This window comes from Pongo abelii, chromosome 10 (genome assembly GCF_028885655.2).
Source record: "Pongo abelii isolate AG06213 chromosome 10, NHGRI_mPonAbe1-v2.0_pri, whole genome shotgun sequence".
Classification (NCBI taxonomy): domain Eukaryota; kingdom Metazoa; phylum Chordata; class Mammalia; order Primates; family Hominidae; genus Pongo; species Pongo abelii.
The window spans coordinates 122,507,457-122,527,264 of record NC_071995.2 but is presented as its reverse complement, the minus strand read 5'-3'; the positions used below and the strand labels follow the sequence as shown (position 1 = coordinate 122,527,264).

Below are 19,808 nucleotides of genomic sequence, written 5' to 3'. Positions count from 1 at the left end.
AGACCTTATAGCAGTAAGTACCTTTATCAAAAAAGTAGAAAAACTTCAAATAAACAACCTAATGATGCTTCTTAAAGAACTAGAAAATTAAGAGCAAACCAAACCCAAAGTTAATATTAGAAAAGAAATAATATGGTGGCTCACGTCTATAATCCCAGCACTTTGGGAGGCCAAGGCAGGTGGATCACCTGAAGTCAGGAGTTCATAACCAGCCTGGCCAACATGGTGAAACCCCATCTCTACTAAAAATACAAAAATTAGCCAGGCATGGTGGCGCATGCCTGTAGTCCCAGTTACTTGGGAGGCTGAGGCAGGAGAATCGCTTGAACCCGGGAGGCAGAGGTTGCAGTGAGCCTAGATTGTGCCACTCCACTCCAGCCTGGGGGACAGCGCAAGGCTCCGTCTCAAAAAAAAAAGAAAAGAAATAATAAAGAGCAAGAGCAGAAATAAATGAAACTACAATTTAAAAAATTCAGAAGATCAACAAAATGAAAAGGTGGTTTTTTGAAAAGAACAAAATTGACAAACCTTTAGCCAGACTAAGAAAAAAAAGACCCAAATAAGTAAAATCAGAGATGAAAGACATTACAACTGATATCACAGAAATTCAAAGGATCATTAGAGACTACTATGAGCAACTGTATGCCAATAAATTGGAAAACCAGCAGGGCGCAGTGGCTCACGCCTGTAATCCTGACACTTTGGGAAGCTGAGGTGGTGGACACTTGAGGTCAGGAGTTTGGGACCAGTCTGGCCAACATGGCAAAACCCTGTCTCTACTAAAAATACAAAAATTAGCCAGGTGTGGTGGTGCATGCTTGTACTCCCAGCTACTTGGGAGGCTGAGGCAGGAGAATCACTTGAACCCGGGAGGCAGAAGTTATAGTGAGCGGAGATCGTGCCACTGTACTCCAGCCCGGGTAACAGAGTAAGACTCCGTCTCAAAACAAACAAACAAACAAAAAAGAAACTATAGACCAATACCTCCAATGAACATTGATGCAAAATCCTCAACAGAATACCAGCAAACCAAATTCAACAACACATTAAAAAGATCATTCAGGCCGGGCATGGTGGCTCACACCTGTAATCCCAGCACTTTGGGAGGCCGAGGTGGGTGGATCACTTGAGGTCAGGCGTTTGAGACCAGCATGGCCAACATGGTGAAACCCCGTCTCTACTAATAATACAAAAAAATTAGCCGGGCATGGTGGTGCACACCTATAATCTCAGATACGCAGGAGACTGAGGCAGGAGATTTGCTTGAACCCAGGTGGCAGAGGTTGCAGTGAACCGTGATCCGGCCACTGCACTCCAGCGTGAGTGACAGAGCAAGACTCTGTCTCAATACAAAACAAACAAACAAACAGATAATTCAATCAGGTGTGGTGGCTCACGCCCGTAATCCCAGCACTTGTGGAGGCCAAGGCAGGTGGATCACCTAAGGTCAGGAGTTCAAGACCAGCCTGGCCAACATGGTGAAACCCAGTCTCTACTAAAAATCCAAAAAAATTAGCTGGGCATGGTGGCGGGCACCTGTAATCCCAGCTACTTGGGAGGCTGAGGCAGGGAAATCATTTGAACCCAGGAGGCAGAGGTTGCAGTGAGCTGATATCACACCATTGCACACCAGCCTGGGTGACAAGAGCGAAACTCCATCTCAAAAAAAAAAAAAAAAAAAATCATTCATCATGACTCAGTAGGATTCATCCCAGGGATGCAAGGATGGTTCAACAGGATGGTTCAACATATGCAAATCAATCAATGTGATACATCATGTCAACTGAAGGAAGAACAAAAGCCATCTAATCATTTCAATGGATGTTCAAAAAGCATTTGATAAAATTCAACATCCTTTCATGATAAAAACCCTCAAAAAACTGGGTATAGAAGGAACATACTTCAACATACACACACAAAAGCCACATATAACAGACCCACAGCTAGTATCGTACTGAACAGGGAAAAAACTGAAAACCATTCCTCTGAAATCTGGAACACGATAAGGATGCCCACTTTCACCACTGGTATTCAACATAGTGCTGAAAATCCTAGCTAGAGCACTCAGTCCTGAGAAAGAGATAAAAGGTATTCAAATTAAAAAGGAAAAAGTAAAATTATGCTTGTTTGCAGATGATACGATCTTATATCCGAAAAAACCTAGACGCCACCAAAAAACTATTAGAATTGATGAAATAAGTAAAGTGGCAGGATACAAAATCAACATACAAAAACCAGTAGCATTTATTTATTTAGAGACAGGGTCTCACTCTGTCACCCAGGCTGGAGTTCAGTGGCATGATCATGACTCATTGTAACCTGCACCTCTTGGGCTCAAGCGATCCTCACACCTTAGCCTCCGGAGTAGCTGGGACTACAGGCATGCACCACCTCACCTGGCTAATTTTTATATTTTTTTTAGAGACAGGGCATGGTCTTGAACCCCTAGGCTTAAGTGATCCTCCTGCCTCAGCCTCCCAAAGTGTTGGGATTACAGGCGTGAGCCACTGCACGCAGACCAAGATTTGAAATTAAAGTTCTTCAGAGTTGAATAAAAAATTGTCTGGCATTTGACCAAATGCAGTTTAAAAGTACACATTTGAAGAAGAGTTGAATGAGCATGAGATAAACAATGAATGAAAGGAAATAATTCAACCAAATATGAAAATCAAATTATTTTATTGTAAAAATTTATATAAAATAACTCATAAGGGCAACAGTTAAAAACAAGTTAAACAGAACTAACCAAATATACAAGACATTTCAAATAAAAAAGTAATAATAAAAGCCTTGCTAGCTTGTTTGAAAGTATATATAATACTTTATTTCCTAGACTTAAAATTGTGATTTCCATTACACTTAATTAGTATACAAAATATTAAGTATTATTTTTAAAAGACAGGTTCTCAAACTCAAGGATTAACAAATATTTGCAAAGTGATCACCAGTCTTTGTATATTTGTTAACAAAAACACAAATCCAGAATATAAAATCTATCTGAAATTATCTAAGCCAACATCAAATTATTTAAATATGACTCAGCTTGTATAAAGAGAAAATTAAAATCTTCCTTACATACAAAGTTTTGTACACAATGGGTTTTGTCAGTACACTTTTTTTTTTTTTTTTTTGAGACAGAGTTTCGTTCTTGTCGCCCAGGCTGGAGTGCAATGGCGCCATCTTGATCTCAGCTCACTGCAACCTCCACCTCCTGGGTTCAAGCGATTCTCCTGCCTCAGTCTCCCGAGTAGCTGGGATTACAGGCACCTGCCACCACGTCCAGCTAATTTTTGTATTTTTAGTAGAGACAGGGTTTCACCATGTTGGGCAGGATGGTCTCGACTTTCTGCCACCTGGGTTCAGTAGAGTAGTAATCCCAGCTACTTGGGAGGCTGAGGCAGGAGAATGGCATGAACCCAGGAGACAGAGCTTGCAGAGAGCCGAGATTGCACCACTGCACCCCAGCCTGGACGACAGAGTGAGACTCTGTCTCACAAAACAAAACAAAACAAAACAAAACAAAACAAAAAACCCAGCCTGACCACTCCTGACCTCGTGAGCCGCCCACCTTGGCCTCCCAAAGTGCTGGGATTACAGGCGTGAGCCACCACGCCCGACCTTTTTTTTTTTTTTGATACAGAGTCTCGCTGTGTCACCCAGGCTGGAGTACAGAGGCGCTATCTTGGCTCACTGCAACCTCTGCCTCCCGGATTCAAGCAATTCTCCTGCCTCAACCTCCCGAGTAGCTGGAACTACAGGTGCCTGCTACTTCGCACGGCTAATTTTTGTATTTTTAGTAGAGACAGGGTTTCACCAGACTGGCCAGGCTGATCTTGAACTCCTGACCTTGTGATCTGCCTGCCTCGGCCTCCCAAAATGCTGGGATTGCAGGGGTGCGCCACCACACCCGGCCTCGTCAGTAAACATTTTTAAAAAATAAACCAAACCAGCCACCATTCCTTAAACTCTTTGTACAAATATGTGCTAGAAGCTAAAAGGACTTTTAATAATTTCAAGATTACATAGAGAAATACATTTTTTGTTGTTGAAATTACAAATACTTTTGCTTTTGAACTTATAAACATTTTTGGGATTCAGTCCAAAGCTTCTAGAGAACAGTTTTAATAAGTACATTTAAATTTTTAGTAGAGATGGGGTCTCACTTTGCTGCCCAGGCTGCTCTCGAACTCCCGGGCTCAAGCAATCCTCTGGCCTCAGCCTCCCAAAGTGCTGGGATTACAGGTGCAGTTTCAATATTGATGTGGATTTTTTTTCCCCATTAAAAAAGGAAAGAATTCTATCTGAAAACCATACTTAACACAGAGTCCATTTTCCCCAGTAAGTTCTCCCTCAAAACCAGTCATAAGCTTTCACATATAAGCTCTTCCCACAACTAGTTTGAAGAAAATTTGCTTCTGCACATGTTCTCCTTACTCATTTAAAATGAGATTTTGTAGTTATCTGGTGACAAACTATTATTTAGATGACTTTGTCCAAATATGTACTGATATCAGACAAAAAGTAAATATCTGCAAATATCTGAGGCTGTCTAAATTTAGACAACAAGAATTTTATTCACATGACTACTGAAGTTAACTGTTGATTCAAATAAGATGTTCTATGTTGATTAATGCCATTACTCCACAAATAGTCCCTTTTTCCAAAGCTACGTTCAAATTTCGCATGGCATGCATTTCACAGTGAGGACCTGGATTCAGGTAGTAGGTTAGAAAGCCTATGATCAGTTATGACAAGCTGACTTTGACTAATAGTCATCCCATTAAAAAAATGAAAGCCACAAACATGTGCTTTCTTGTCCCTTTCGGGACAGAAACCAGTCATAGAACATTTTAGGATATATTGCATAGAATGATTCCCTCAAACAAATCAGTCCTCCAGAAGCACAGGATGAAAATGATGCTTGGGAAATATTTTCTGTAAGGTCACCACATTAAAAATTATCCTATACCTATCTTTATTTTTTTCAGTCTTCCCAACAAAGAATCTGCTATATAATTTCTACTAACAGCTCTAAAAGATGGGGAAAGTATTTTATCCTCAGGCAGACACTTTCAGCTTCTTTTTCTTGGCTTTGAGTACTGGAGGCAGAGAAATTTTAAAGGCTGTCCTGAAATTACAGAGAGGAAAACATTTTTTAATGTTCTAGAGCTGTGAAGTATTAGCCACCCACACAATCTCAAAGATACTTACTCGCATGTAGTACAAATGGGGCTGAAATTGCAGAATACTGTAAATTTAAAAAAAAAAAGAGACAATAGGGCGGCTGAAAAACAACACAGTTGAGAAACTGTTTTCCTGCCCCCCAACATAGAAAAAAAGGAAAACTAGGTACATTAACTTACTTGACAAACACACAGAACAGACATAACCAATTTCAATGAGATTTCGATGGCAGAAGCAAGCAGCCCTGTAGTCAACATGAACTGGGGGTGGGAGGGTTAACTGAGATCTCTGATCTTGATCGGGAAGAAACACCCACTGTAAAACAAACAAACAAAAGAAACTGTTATTTAAAACATGGGAAAAAAATAACGTGAAGCCCACCCTTCTAGGCCTTGGAACTCCAAGGCCTCCATTTATTCCTTTCTCCTGAGTACTAGCACCAGCCATCTTGCTTCCATTCCTTTCCCAGGACACAGAGGTCATCCTTCCCTCCAGGCATCAGGGTCGCCGCTGCTGTCTCCTTACCAGCAAATACTGCAGAAGGGAGGGCATCTGAGGCACCTTCAGGTACAGTCCTCCCGTGATGTCACAAGCCTGCAAGACATAGAGGGCTTGCTGCCAAACTCACACTTACCTAGGGTTTCCAGAGGAATGAGATTCTCATGAGCAATGCCTCAGGTCTACAAAATCAGAGGAGGATATGACACTGCAAATTATTATTATTTTATTTTTATTTTTATATTTTGACAGAGTCTTGCTCTGTTGCCCAGGCTGGAGTGCAGTGGCACAATCTTGGCTCACTCCAACCTCTGCCTCCTGGGTTCAAGTGATTCTCCTGCCTTAGCCTCCCGAGTAACTGGGATTACAGGCACGTGCCACCATGCCTGTCTAATTTTTGTATTTTTAGTAGAGACGGGGTTTCCCCAGTCACATGGTAATTCTATGCTTAACTTTTCGAGGATGTTCTGAACTGTTTCCTGAAGTGGCTATACCATTTTACATTTCCAGCAGCAATGTAGGAGGGATCCAATTTCTCTATATCCTCACCAATATTTATTATTAGCTGACTTTTCCATTACATCTGTCCTAGTGGAGTGAAGTAATAGCTCATTGTGGTTTTGATTTGCACCTCCCTGGTTGGTAACGATATTAAGCATCTTTTCATGTGCTTCTTGGCCATTTGCAGATCTTTGGAGAAATATCTGTTCAAATCCTTGGCCCACTTTGAAATGAGTTATCTTATTTTTGAATTTTAAGAGTTCTTTATATAATCGGAATACTAGTCCGTTTATCAGATAGATCATTTGCAAATATCTCTCCCAGTTGTCTTTTACTTTCTTGATGGTGCCCTTGGAAGCACAAAAATTTTTAATTTTTATGAGATTTGTTTTCATTGTATTTTATTAATTTTATTATGTAAAAAGAAACTGTGAGATGGCTTTATTCTGTTCTCTTTAAGAAATAACACTTTTTTGTCTAGGTGCGGTGGCTCGTGCCTATAATCCCAGCACTTTGGGAGGCCAAGGCTTCAGGATTGTTTGAGCCCAGGAATTCAAGACCAGCCTGAGCAACATAGTGAAACCCCATCTCTACAACAAATTTAAAAAATTAGGCCGGGCGCGGTGGCTCACGCCTGTAATCGTGGATCACTTGAGGTCAGGAGTTCGATACCAGCCTAGCCAACAGCGTAAAACCCTGTCTCTACTGAAAATACAAAAATTAGCTGGGTGTAGTGGTGGGTACCTATAATCCCAGCTGCTTGGGAGGCTGAGGCAGGAGAATCACTTGAACCCAGGAGTTAGGGTTTCAGTGAGCCGAGATCGCACCATTGCACTCCAGCCTGGGCAACAAGAGCGAAACTCCGTCTCAAAAAATTAAAAAATTAGCCAGGCATTGTAGTGCATGCCAGTGGTCCCAGATACTTGGGAGACTGAGTGGGAGGATCATTTGAGCTGGGGAGGATGAGGCTGCAGTAAGCCATGATCATGCCACTCACTGCATTCCAGCCTGGGCAAGAGCAAGACTGTCTCAAAATAAAATAAAATAAAAATAACACTCTTGAATTTGGTCCTCTTTTTCTAAACTTTTGCTATCTTCAGAGTTTTCCAAAGACAAAAAACACTCAAGCTCTCCTGGTTGCTGACACTAAGGTTTCCTGTCCATGTTAATGGCTGTTCCCAACAATCATTCATCTATTCATTTCATAAACACAGCTTTCTCGCTTTGACACAGCACTGCTTCCGTTTACACTGAAAATCCTAGCTCTGATCCTAGGACCTTGAGGCTCCTCTGATAGTACAGTCCTGGTTCAGTTGGTCCGTTAGATTCATTTACACATTTAACAACTGTTTTAGAGCACTGTGCAGGGTTACAGCCGTAAACATCAGTGTCCATCCTCGTGAAGTTAAGGTTCTAGTGGAGAAGGCAGAGAGTAAATCAAGTAAGTAAATGCAAAAATAATGTTATAGGTTATGATCATTTCTATGAAGAAAAATAAAGTAGGCTAAGGAGAGAGGGAGTAACACTAACAATGGTGGTCAGGGAAGGCTTCTCTGAGGAGGTGGCACAGAAGTAGAGACCTGAAGGCAGGCAGGGAGTAGGCCATGCAAACACCTGCGGGAAGAGCTTGCAAGCAGAGAACAGAAAGTGCAGCGCCCCTCTGGCCGAAGCAGGCCTGTTTCAGGCAACAGCAAGGGGGCGGTGGGGACGGACTGAAGAGGGAGAGTGTGGAAGATGCAGGGCAAAAGGTTCCCAGGAGCCTCAGCAAGCAGCATCTGGAAGGCCCTGGCAGGCCCTGACTCTGGGTTTTAGTCGACGTATGATGCTAGGCTATGGGAGGGTTTTAAGCAAGTGAGCAACAGGTTCTAATTTATATTAGGTTGGTGCAAAAGTAATTGCAGTGTTTACTGTTAAAAAAAAAAAAAAAGGCAAAAAACACAATTACTTTTGCACCAATCTTGTATTTTGAAAGCTTCGTTCTGACAGCTGTTCTGAGAACCAACTTTCAACATTTTTTTTTTCTTAAAGAGGGAGACAGGGTTTCCCTGGAATGCAGTGGCATGATCATAGCTGACTGCAGCTTCGAACTCCTGGCTCAAGCAATCCTCCTGCCTCCACCTCCCGAACAGCTGAGACTACAGGAATGCACCACCATGATAGGCTAATTTTTTTGTATTGTTTATAGAGATGGTGTCTTGCCATGTTGCCCAGGCTGGTCTGAAACTTCTGAGCTCAAGTCATCCACCCGCCTGAGCCTCCCAAGTGCTGAGATTATAGGCATGAGCCACCGAGCTCAGCCAGGATGTATTTTAAAGGCAGAATCAACAGGATTTGCTCATGGTTATGAAACGAGAGAAGAGAAGAGACAAGGTTTTTGCTTGAGTTGCTGAGTGAACTGCACTGCCACTTAGGAAGATGGGGCTACCAGTGGAGCAGGAAAAGGCTGAGAGGACAAACCAAGAGCTCTCTGCTTTGGACACATGACGCTGAAGATGCGTGCCAGACGTCCAAGAGGAATTACTACATACACGGCTGATTCTGCAAGTCTGGAACTCAGGAGAGTCTGGGACTGGACTAGAGAAATGAATGTGAGGGCCGAGGAGGTAGAGCTGGTATGTGAATTCATGGCAGAGACAAGATCGTCTTGGAGTTAATAGACAATGTGTAGACTGAAATGTGTTGCTAACAAATGAATTCAAATTTTTTGAATTTTTACTACTGAAATATAATATGTACAAGAGTCTGTATACATAATGTGTAAGTATGGTTTAAATAATAAAATGAACATCATATACCTACGATCAAGCTGAAGAAACAGTACAATCTCAGAACCTTTGAAGCCTGTGAATTTTCCCATTGGACCTCGCTCTCCCCATCCTTCATCCCCAGCAGTAACCTAAATTCAGGGTTTGTCACAGTTTTGTGCTTGTAACTGATCCTTTAGCAAACATTTGTGGACAAAAAACATCTCACAAAAACTCAGTAATTTCTTCAGACTTCCTTTAGAGTTTTGTTTCCCTTTTGGGTTAAAGTAAAATTCAGTTTTTGTCTTTTAGTGCTGCCCAATGGAAATATAACGCAAGCAATATGTAATTTAAAATTTTCCAGTAGCTCCATACGTAAGGGGGAAAGAAATAGATAAAATTAGGCTCAATAACATGTTTTATTTAACCCAATATACCCAAAGCTCTTTCATTTCAAATTGTAATCAATATAAAAATCACTAATTGTCATAACCACCCACACAAAGCATGGTTTTAAAACATACCTGTTGGAGGAGCCCTGAGTCGGAGTCTAAAACACAGGCATCAATCAAAATATTCTAAAAGAAACATTTTGAAAATATTACAGGAATAATAACAATAATGAGTACCCTATACTGAGAACCTACTGCATGCCATACTCTATGCTTAAAATAGCTCACTCAATACGCAACGTGACTCTGCATGGCAGATAGTTGCATTTGGCAGCTGAAGCACCCAGGACATGGCTGGGCTGTGGTCACAGAGCCAGCGGGTGGGAAAGCTGTCACCCCACTCGGCCTGTCTCTAAAGTCCAGGCTCTTTTCACTACATCATGCTGCCACTCCACAACAGAGAACATTATGCATGGCTATAGCAGCATTTTACATTAAAACTGAAATTTTAAGGAGGTTTTCTTTCTTCATAAATACATCAAAGAAGAAAATGTATTATACTTCATCTGAACATTTCAGCTCTTTGCAAAGTAAAAATACTGAATTTTTACAGCTTCACCACAGCAAAAAGATAAAGAAATTGAGGCAAGGTTTATACAGCAAACTGTCAAACCAGGGATTCTTGGCATGGGGTTCAAGGATGGGCTAAAGGTTACCTGAATACCATGAAACTCTATGCAAAACTGTGGTTGAGTGCACATTGTTTTGGGAATGCATCAGATGCTCAAGTGGTCCAGGACCCAAAATAGAGAAAAGACTAGAACATAATACAGATTCTGGATTCCTCGTCCATTCATAACGCTACGTAGTCAGAATACCTCAGAGTAGAGCATTCAAAAAATGAAACTGACTCCTTCGTTATGAAACAAATCCTTTAAATGGCAGGCTCTCAGTTCACCTGTTTCTGTGCTGCGAAGATGACATTCATGAAGTTCATATACTGCAACGCACTGTCTTCTGCAGCCTTAATCACCTAAAAATCACAGTCATGTTAACTCCGCCCAGGCACATCCCAGTCCTCTCACACCAATGTCACACAATATACTGCGAACCACAACCAACATTATTCCAGTTTGTCTTCCCATTTATCACTGTTAAATGATACCCAAATTATAAAGATGACAGTAACATTTCCCCCCAAATCCTGCCACCCAAGGACAGTCCACGTAAGGGTCTGATGAACTCATTCTGGAGAGCACCTACATGGGCAGGTATATACATGCACACCCAAAACACAAACACACACATACGCAAAATACACACGCACATACACCCAAAATACACACACACCCCCAAAATACACACACCTGCCCACCCAAAATACACACTCCCAAAATACACACACCTACACACCCAAAACATACACATGCACCCCCAAAATACACACATACCCCCAAAAATACACACCCCAAAATACACCCACCCCCCAAATACACACACCCCAAATACACATACACCCAAAACACACACACATACAAAATACACACACATGCACATACACCCAAAATACACATACACCCAAAACACACACACATATACAAAATACACACACATGCACATACACCCAAAATACACAGGTATGTACACCCAAAATACACACACACAACCAAAATACACATACCCCAAAAGTACACACACCCCTAAAATACACACACCCAAAACACACACACACAACCAAAATACACACACCCCCAAAAAATACACATCCAAAACATACCCCCAAAAATACACACACTCCAAATACACACATAAAACACACACAAACCCAAAATACACCCAAAACAGACAAACACACCCCAAATACATACACACAGCCAAAACACACACACATCCAAAATATACACACATACACACACCCAGAATACACACACATCCAAAATACACACACTCACACGTATCAAGATGATTACTTAGCATTCTGCAACCTGCCTTTTCAGTCCACAATATATGTGGGAAAAAATATTCTAATGTCAATGAATTATAATATATACTACGCTCCTTGCGGACTTCATAAATTTCCACTATTTAAGCAGTTTCCAATTCTCAGTTTTAAACAATGCTCTGATGACACCCTCATATACCCTCTGCACAGCTCTCTAATTACCTCCGGAAAATAAGCAGTGATTACTAAAGTATATGCACATTTAATTTTGACACAGATTACCAAAATGCACCCCACAAAAATTTTTGCCAATTTATCCTCCTATCAGCAACGCATGAGAATAAGCAATCCCCGACATCACCATCAACCCTGGGAACTGCCAGCTTTTTCATTTGTGCTAAGCAACAAACAATGAATATCTCATTACTTGGCATATCTTTTTTTTTTTTTGGAGACAGAGTCTCGCTCTGTTGCCCAGGCTGGAGTGCAGTGGCGCAATCTCGGCTCACTGCAACCTCCGCCTCCTGGGTTCACGCCATTCTCCTGCCTCAGCCTCCCGAGTAGCTGGGACTACAGGCGCCTGCCACATTTTTTGTATTTGTACTAGAGACGGGGTTTCACCATGTTAGCCAGGTTGGTTTCGATCTCCTGACCTCATGATCCGCCCACCTTGGCCTCCCAAAGTGTTGGGATTACAGGCGTGAGCCACCGCGCTCGGCCTTGAATTTCTTTTTTAAATCTCCCCACCCTGACAGGAAAAAAAAAAACCTCCCTGATATTCTGACTGAGATTGTAAATTAAATTTACAGCGTAATTTTGGGAAAACTGACATCCAAGAACAAAATATGGCTCTCCATTTATTCTTCTATCGCTCTCAGAATTTTACTTTTCCTTATCATCAGTTTTACACATTGCTTGTTAAATGAATCCTGGATAGTTAACATTTTTTGCTCCTACTATAAATGGGTTTTATTTCCCATTATGTTTTCTTTTTTTTTTCTTTTTGAGACGGAGTCTCACTCTGTCACCCAGGCTAGAGTGCAGTGGTGCGATCTCGGCTCACTGCAACCTCCGGCTCACTGCAACCTCTGGCTCACTGCAACCTCCACTTCCCAGGTTCAAGCGATTCTCCTGCCTCGGGCTCCCAAGTAGCTGGGACTATAGGCATGCACCAACATGTCCAGCTAATTTTTGTATTTTGAGTAGAGACGGGGTTTCACCATGTTGGCCAGGCTGGTCCCAAACTCCTGACCTCAAGTGATCTGCCTACCTCGGCCTCCCAAGGTGCTGGGATTATAGGTGTGAGCCACCACACCCAGCCTCCTGTTATGTTTTCTAATTATAGTTGTCATATAAAAAAGTAATGATTTTTTTATCTTACCAATATCCTTGATTTCATTTCCTGATTATCTACAAAGAGAAAAAAGCAGAAAAAAATTTAACTAAATCTTACTAATCATATATGGTTTCCTAACCAATTTTTAAACAGTCTAGCAAAGACATACTAGTAAAATAAGTAGGATTACAGTTCTCATAGGAAAACGCAGGCTCTTACCTTTAATTTCCTTGTTCATTCTATGAATGTCTTAATTTCTTAACATTAAGGAATACAAAAATATTATTTTACTTCATAAATATTTATAGTAAAAAGAAAAATAACCTCCAATTTTAAATAAACCCAGCATCTACCTAGCTAAGAAGGGAAATGCTCCACTTACCAAGATAAATACACAAGAGTGATTGGGGTTTTCAGTTCCTAACTCTGCAGTCAACTGGACTTTGTAATCTAACCAAAATATAATCTCTATCCCAGAAAATTAAAATTCCCAACACTTGACTATCCTATTCTTATCTACCATGTCCTAAATTTGAATCCTGGGACAACAAGTATTGATTTACAAAGATGTTCAAGCAACCCACATCAAACTCTAGGACAAAATAATCACTCAATACTGCCCATCCCCCAAAAAATTAATGCCATAAGACTGAGAAAACGTCACACAGATAAAATGGAAAGGTATTGCCCTATGCTACATGCAAAACAACCCGTTCACCTATGGAGAAGTAGCCACTCATTTATTAAGCTTCAGGGCTCCTAAACGGCTTTTAAAAATCAAACACTGTTCCCAAGTCAAGAAGAAAATGAAAATGTTTAAAAACTCTTAATTTATCAAAATAAGAAACAAGAAAGCACCCTGAAGCAGTGTTTCCTGAAGGCAGAAAGACATAATGGAGAAGCTAGAGTTTTCTCACTCTTCCCCACTTCCAGTTTTTACAGCTTATCTTTTTTCTTTTTTTTTTTTTTTTTTGAGACGGAGTCTCGCTTTGTCGCCCAGGCTGGAATGCAGTGGCGTGATTTCAGCTTACTGCAAGCTCTGCCTCCCGGGTTCACGCTATTCTCCTGCCTCAGCCTCCCTAGTAGCTGGGACTACAAGCGCCCGCCACCACGCCCAGCTAATTTTTTTGTATTTTTAGTAGAGACGGGGTTTCACTGTGTTAGCCAGGATGGTCTCCATCTCCTGACCTCGTGATCCGCCCGCCTCGGCCTTCCAAAGTGCTGGGATTACAGGTATGCGCCACCGCGCCCGGCCTTTACAGCTTGTCTTAATAAACATTTCAAAGCCAGCCACACACAGTGGCCTGTAATCCCAGCACTTTGGGAGGCCGAGGCGGGCGGATCACGAGGTCAGAAGATCGAGACCAGCCTGGCTAACTTGGTGAAACTACATCTCTACTAAAAATACAAAAAAAATTAGCCGGGAGTGATGGCGGGCGCCTGTCCCAGCTACTTGGGAGGCTAAAGCAAGAGAACTGCTTGAATCTGGGAGACGAAGGTTGCAGTGAGCGGAGATTGTGCCACTGCACTCCAACTTGGGCGACAGAGTGAGACTGTCTCAAAAAAAGAAAAAAAAATTCAAAGCCAATATAAACTATTTTTTAAAAAATTACCCTCCACTTCAGAGTACTCACACGTCCCAGTAATGGGCACCCAAGATCCTAAGAAATGTCACAAGTTAAGATATGTTTATTACAGAAGACACCTTCTAAATGATTCAGACACCTAGGATACAGCAAAGGGCTTTGGCCAGGGATCCTGCCAGCAAAGTTTCTGTATGTTGACCCTTTATGTCACCTGCAAATAACAGAAAACATTAAAAGGGAATTTTTAAGTACTTTCTTGAACTAAAATCATTGGGTGCTTTCTTGAACTAAATATGCTTTCAAACCAAAGCATTCTTCATAAATGAAATCAAACAAGACATTTTCAAACTAGGTTTAAAAACATAGCAATGTGTTCTTGGTAATGGTTAACTAAGCAACTTTTTAACCTTTTCTCAATGTAAAACATCCTGGTGTTTGTTCAGGGGCTAGCAGGAGGCCGGGGGGAACAGGGAGTTAGTGTCTAACGGGTACAGAATTTCAGTTTGTAAAGATGAAAAAGTTCTGGCAATGGGTGGTGGTGATGATTGCAAAACAAGGCGAATATACTCAACATTACTGAACTGTATACTTAAATACTGTTAAAATGGTAAATTTTATGGTAAGCAAATTTTACATTAAAAATTCTAAAAATCGGTAAAATGGCAAATTTTGTTATTTGTACTTTACCATACATACACACACAAAAAGATCCTGTCTTTACTTGGAAAGGTTCCAGTTTATTCATGATCTATGGGGTACAAAATGTCACGCAGAAGTCTAGCAGCCCGGACAGGGCACAAGGCTCTGAGGCCCCCTTGCCCTCCCTCTCCTACCATCCCCTCCTTCCCATCACTCTCCGCACTCAGCCAGTGCGGGGAAGACTGGAGAAGCTCTTTCCTCTAGCCATGAGAAGCAGGGAGGAGTTTGCCACTTGTCTGGTGCCTTGGGTGAAAAAAGTCACTCAAGATATCAAAATCCTAAAACTGCAGTTCAAGAGGGCAAGGAGCTCAGATTGACACTCCATGCAAGCCAGCTTAGAGCTGGTCCAGGAGAACTGACACCCCATGGGTGAGGTCAGACCAGAAAAGGTCTTGAACACTATACTGTGAAGCTGAGCTGAAACTTAATCCTGGAGGCCAGTGACTTTCAAAGTGAGATTCTGGAACCAGCTATAGGGGCACCACCTGGGACTGTAATAGAAATATAAATTCTCGGAACCTCCCTAGATCCAGTGAATCAGAAGCTTGAGTGGGGCCTGACACTGTTTCAACAAGCCTTCCAGCTGATTTTTTAACAGGTTTATAACTTACAAACCATAAATTCTGGTCTAAAAGTACTTTTAGGTATGCAATTCAATTATTTTTAGTAAATTTACAATTATGCAATCATCATCACAATCCAATTTTAGAACAGTCTCCATTACCCCAAAAGATCACTTGGGCCCATGTGCAATCACTCCCCAGTCTCTGCCCAGCTCTGGGCAACCACTAACCAACTTTCTGTCTCTATAGAATTGTCTTTTGCCCCAGGTGATTCTGATTCAGGCTAAGGTTTGGAAACCATCACCTGCAGGCAGCAGGGAGCCAGGAAAGGCCTATAAGCCCAGGAATGGCAGCTTTGATTTTTAAGATGATAACTCTGGAGGCTGAGTGCAGACTTGACTGGGGAGACAGGAGTCAGAAAACCAGTTAGAAGCTATAACAATCATCTAGAGCAGTGGCTCTAAACGTGGGGTGAATGTGCCCTACAGGGGGCATCTGGCTATGTCTGCAGACATATCTGGTTGTCACAACTGGGGGATATTATGGTGTCTAATGGCCCAAGGCCAGAAATGCTGCTAAACATCCTATAACACATAGGACAGCTGCCACAACAAAGAATTATCCAGACCAAAATGTCAATAATGCTGAGGTTGATCAAGATGACAATAAGGGATGGAGCCTGGGTGTGGTGGCTCACACCTGTAATTCCAGCCCTTTGGAAGGCCGAGTCGGGTGGATCAACTGAGGTCAGGAGTTGGAGACAAGCCTGGCCAACATGGTGAAACCCCATCTCTACTAAATATATTAAAAATTAATCGGGCATGGTGGTACGTGCCTATAATCCCAGCTACTTGGGAGGCTGAGGCAGGAGAATCGCTTGAATCCGGGAGGTGGAGGTTGCAGTGAGCTGAGATCACATGCCATTGCACTCCAGCCTGGCCAACAAGAGTGAAACTCCATCTCAAAAAAAAGAGATGACAATAGGGATGGGGGCTGGGTGTAGTGGCTCCTGCCTGTAATCCCAGCACTTTCGGAGGCAGAAGCAGGAGGATAGCTTGAGCCCAGGAGTTCAAGACCAGCTTGGGCAACATAGCGAGACCCCGTCTCTATAAAAATTTTTAAAAATGAAAAATAAAAAGATGACAATAAGGAGTGGGATTCTGGAGACACTTCTGAGGCTAAACGACTAGATTTTTGTAGCTGATTAGATGTCGGATGTGAGGAGGAGTTAAAAATGAAAGCTTTAAGTTTAGAAAACTACTTGGATGGGGGCTGACAGAAATAGGGAATGGAAATGGTGGTGTGATTGAGAGCAAAGATAATGAGACTAGCCTGGGCCATGTCAAGAGACTGTGGGACGCTGAAATGGAGGCATCTGAGCGTGAAAGAAAGTCTGGGTTAGAGACAAAGTTGGAAAGTGTCCATATGTAAAAGATAATTAAAGGCAAAAGTGGATGAGAACATATAGAGGAAGAAAAGATGAAAATCATGTGCCGAATTAAAAACATATTTTAAGAGAAAAGATGAAGGAAAAGCCAGAAATAGAGACTATGAAATAACGTTTCAAGAAAAGACGAAAAACAGGTCACAGGGCATTCGTAGAAGCCAAAAGTCATATTTCAAGAAGTAAAGGCTGGTCAGCAGTGTCAAATGCTGTAGAGGCTAGGCAAATAATGAACCGACTTTGATGAAAATGATTTTTAAAAAGTGAGAACGTGCAGGCATACAAATAAAGAACCTCACATCTTTGAACTTAAAGCCTAAAGGACCTCCAAAATCAATGCTATTCGCAAAATAACAATTTTAAAAAGTTGTTACTTTTGGTCATTAGATCTTTAATCTCTTCAACAATAACTTCATTTGCTGAGGTTAAAAGTTCGTATTTTCCATCTTTACTTCCAGAGGGATTAAATTCAGGAGGGTTGCCTGGGTCTCCGAAGAAGTCTCCAAGTCTGCCATTCTTTCCAGGATATAAGAATCGGCTAAAACAGCAAGGGAAAAAACCTGGTTACACCAGGCCTCACTGCCCATGCTCACTCATGATCAGAATGAAATTCAGCAGAGGCAACAAACAAAATTACAACAATGTGGGACTCACAAGATTCCACGGTAAATTTCATTTTTTAAAAAAATGTGTAAGATGAAATTAGAAAAAGTATAGAAACAAAGAAAAAATGTATAAAATAGGCAAATTGGCCAACATTTGTCTATCACCACAGAACGTTTTACTGGTTCCAGTGTTTTCTGAAAAGTGTGGGGAAATACAGAGGGCGTTGGGTTATAATCTCTGAAATGCTGCAGAGGGGTGCCCGTGCCTTCCTTTCTCAAATGACAACCACAACAGGTTCATACCAAATTCTAACTCACTACTAGTTTATTATTTGAGGTACACATCTATCCCAGTAATAAAAATCTGGCCCAAAGGTCCCTGAAAAGATTCTCCCAGTGATTCATGACTCTTTTTTTTTGAGACAGTCTCGCTCTGTCACCCAGGCTGGAGTGTAGTGGTGCAGTCTCAGCTCACTGCAACCTCCACCTCCCGGGCTCAAGTGATTCGCGTGCCTCAGCCTCCCAGGTAGCTGGAATTACAGGAGTGTACCACCACGTCCAGCTAATTTTTTGTATTTTTAGTAGAGATGGGGTTTCACTATGTTGGCTGCTATGTATGGCTGGTCTCAAACTGACCTCAAGTGATCTGCCTCAGCCTCCTGAAGTGCTGGGATTACAGGCGTGAGCCACCGAGCCCGGCCTCGTGACTTTTTTTTTTTGAGACACAGTCTTGCTCTGTCGCCCAGGCTGCAGTGCAGTGGCACGACCTCGGCTCACTGCAAGCTCCGCCTCCCGGGTTCACGCCATTTTCCTGCCTCAGCCTAACGAGTAGCTGGGACTACAGGTGCCCACCACCACGCCCAGCTAATTTTTTTTTGTATTTTTAGTAGAGACAGGGTTTCACCGTGTTAGCCAGGATGGTCTCGATCTCCTGATCTCGTGATCCGCCCGCCTTGGCCTCCCAAAGTGCTGGGATTACAGATATGAGCCACTGCGCCTGGCCATGGCCTCGTGACTTTTAAGATAATCAGGTAGAGGATACCTTTGATTAAAAAAACAAAAAACAAAAAAAACTTTGACAGGTATAGTTTTTACTGGTATTTTAACCAAACTAACATCATCTTTTCATCCACTTCTAAGAAAAAATATGCAGCGAGGACGGGAGTAAGAGTATGTGTTTGGTGGCCCATGGGCTCTCTCATCCCACCAGAGGAAGCAGGCAGCCCTAAGAACCAAGAAAATCTGAGAGCTATCATATGAAATATGTTGGTAAGCAAGAGTCACTTCTATTGTAATGTGGTGATTAAGACATAGAAGAGCCAGGCGTGGTGGCTCATCCCTGCAGTCCCAGCACTTTGGGAGGCTGGGGTGAAAGGATTGCTTGAGCCCAGGAGAGCAAGGCCAGCCTGGGCAACATAGTGAGACCCCATCTCTACAAAAAATACAAAAATTAGCCGAGTGTGGTGGTGCACACCTGTCATCCCAGCTACTTGGGAGGCTGAGGCAAGAGGATCACTTATGCCCAGAAGGTCAGACACTACAGTGACCCATGATAGTGCCACTGCACTCTAGCCTGGGTGACAGAGCAAGATCCTGTCTCCAAAAAAAAAAAAAAAAAAAGACATAGAAGAGCTGTGTCTTACATGGTAATTCAACTCTTCTGTCAGTGCATAATGTGAGAAGTAAATATGGCCCAAATTATTCACAAAAACTTTGCTGTATCTGTGGTCACATTTACACATCAGCTGCAGGCTATGCACCATCTTGCAGTGAGTCTAACACAGCCAGTTTTCACACTAGTGTTAGAAACGACCACTGTTTCTTCTGCCAAGCACCAGATGGAGTAGTTGGCTTGGGTTTAGAAGCCAACGTTATAAGAAAAATCCTTACTTCTAAGCACCAGGTTCACTCACAGAGCAGGGAAATAGGCCATGAGAGCTACGCAGAGCTAAAGGAAAACAGAATCACATCTCCCATCTCACTTGCACGCTGGGGCAGACACAAAATGGGAAGACGGGTGAGGGAAAGTAGCTGCCCAATTTGATAGCTCTCTTTCCCTTTTTGCCTAAATAATATAGTTCAAGCTGTGCAATTTACATGGGCCATTGTGTAACTCTACTATCTACTAATAATAAGGTTTGCAAATTTCATGGATATCACAATGTACACGTACTGGCTCTTGGTGCTGTAGCTGTTCACTGGTACAGAAAACATTTTCTTTTGCAACATGGAGTAGGAACAATACATGCCAACTGGCACAAAAAACTCATGAATGTTAAGCACTGAAGAGGAAAAGCAATCACAGTGGTCATAC

The 19,808-nt window shown here is 42.0% G+C and overlaps 1 protein-coding gene across 6 annotated transcripts in view; it reads right to left on the bottom strand.

Annotated features, from left to right (window-relative positions):
* Positions 1-2,662: 2,662 nt before the first annotated feature.
* GTF2H3 (general transcription factor IIH subunit 3) overlaps positions 2,663-19,808 on the bottom strand; it is a 28,919-nt gene continuing 11,773 nt past the window's right edge. For 3 of the 6 annotated variants that reach the window (XM_024256821.3, XM_024256820.3, XM_054527690.1), the window contains 10 exons: positions 17,264-17,427; positions 14,332-14,394; positions 12,817-12,846; positions 12,643-12,671; positions 10,278-10,352; positions 9,452-9,505; positions 5,710-5,778; positions 5,364-5,499; positions 5,212-5,248; positions 2,663-5,128 (listed from right to left, as the gene is read on the bottom strand). In XM_024256821.3, the coding sequence (XP_024112589.1) occupies positions 5,059-5,128; positions 5,212-5,248; positions 5,364-5,499; positions 5,710-5,778; positions 9,452-9,505; positions 10,278-10,352; positions 12,643-12,671; positions 12,817-12,846; positions 14,332-14,394; positions 17,264-17,427 (727 nt within the window). In that variant the 3' untranslated portion in view covers positions 2,663-5,058. Of the gene's footprint in view, positions 5,129-5,211; positions 5,249-5,363; positions 5,500-5,709; positions 5,779-9,451; positions 9,506-10,277; positions 10,353-12,642; positions 12,672-12,816; positions 12,855-14,331; positions 14,395-17,263; positions 17,428-19,808 lie in introns of those variants that run through there. The other 3 variants (XM_024256822.2, XM_024256825.2, XM_063711961.1) reach the window with 2 other exon arrangements.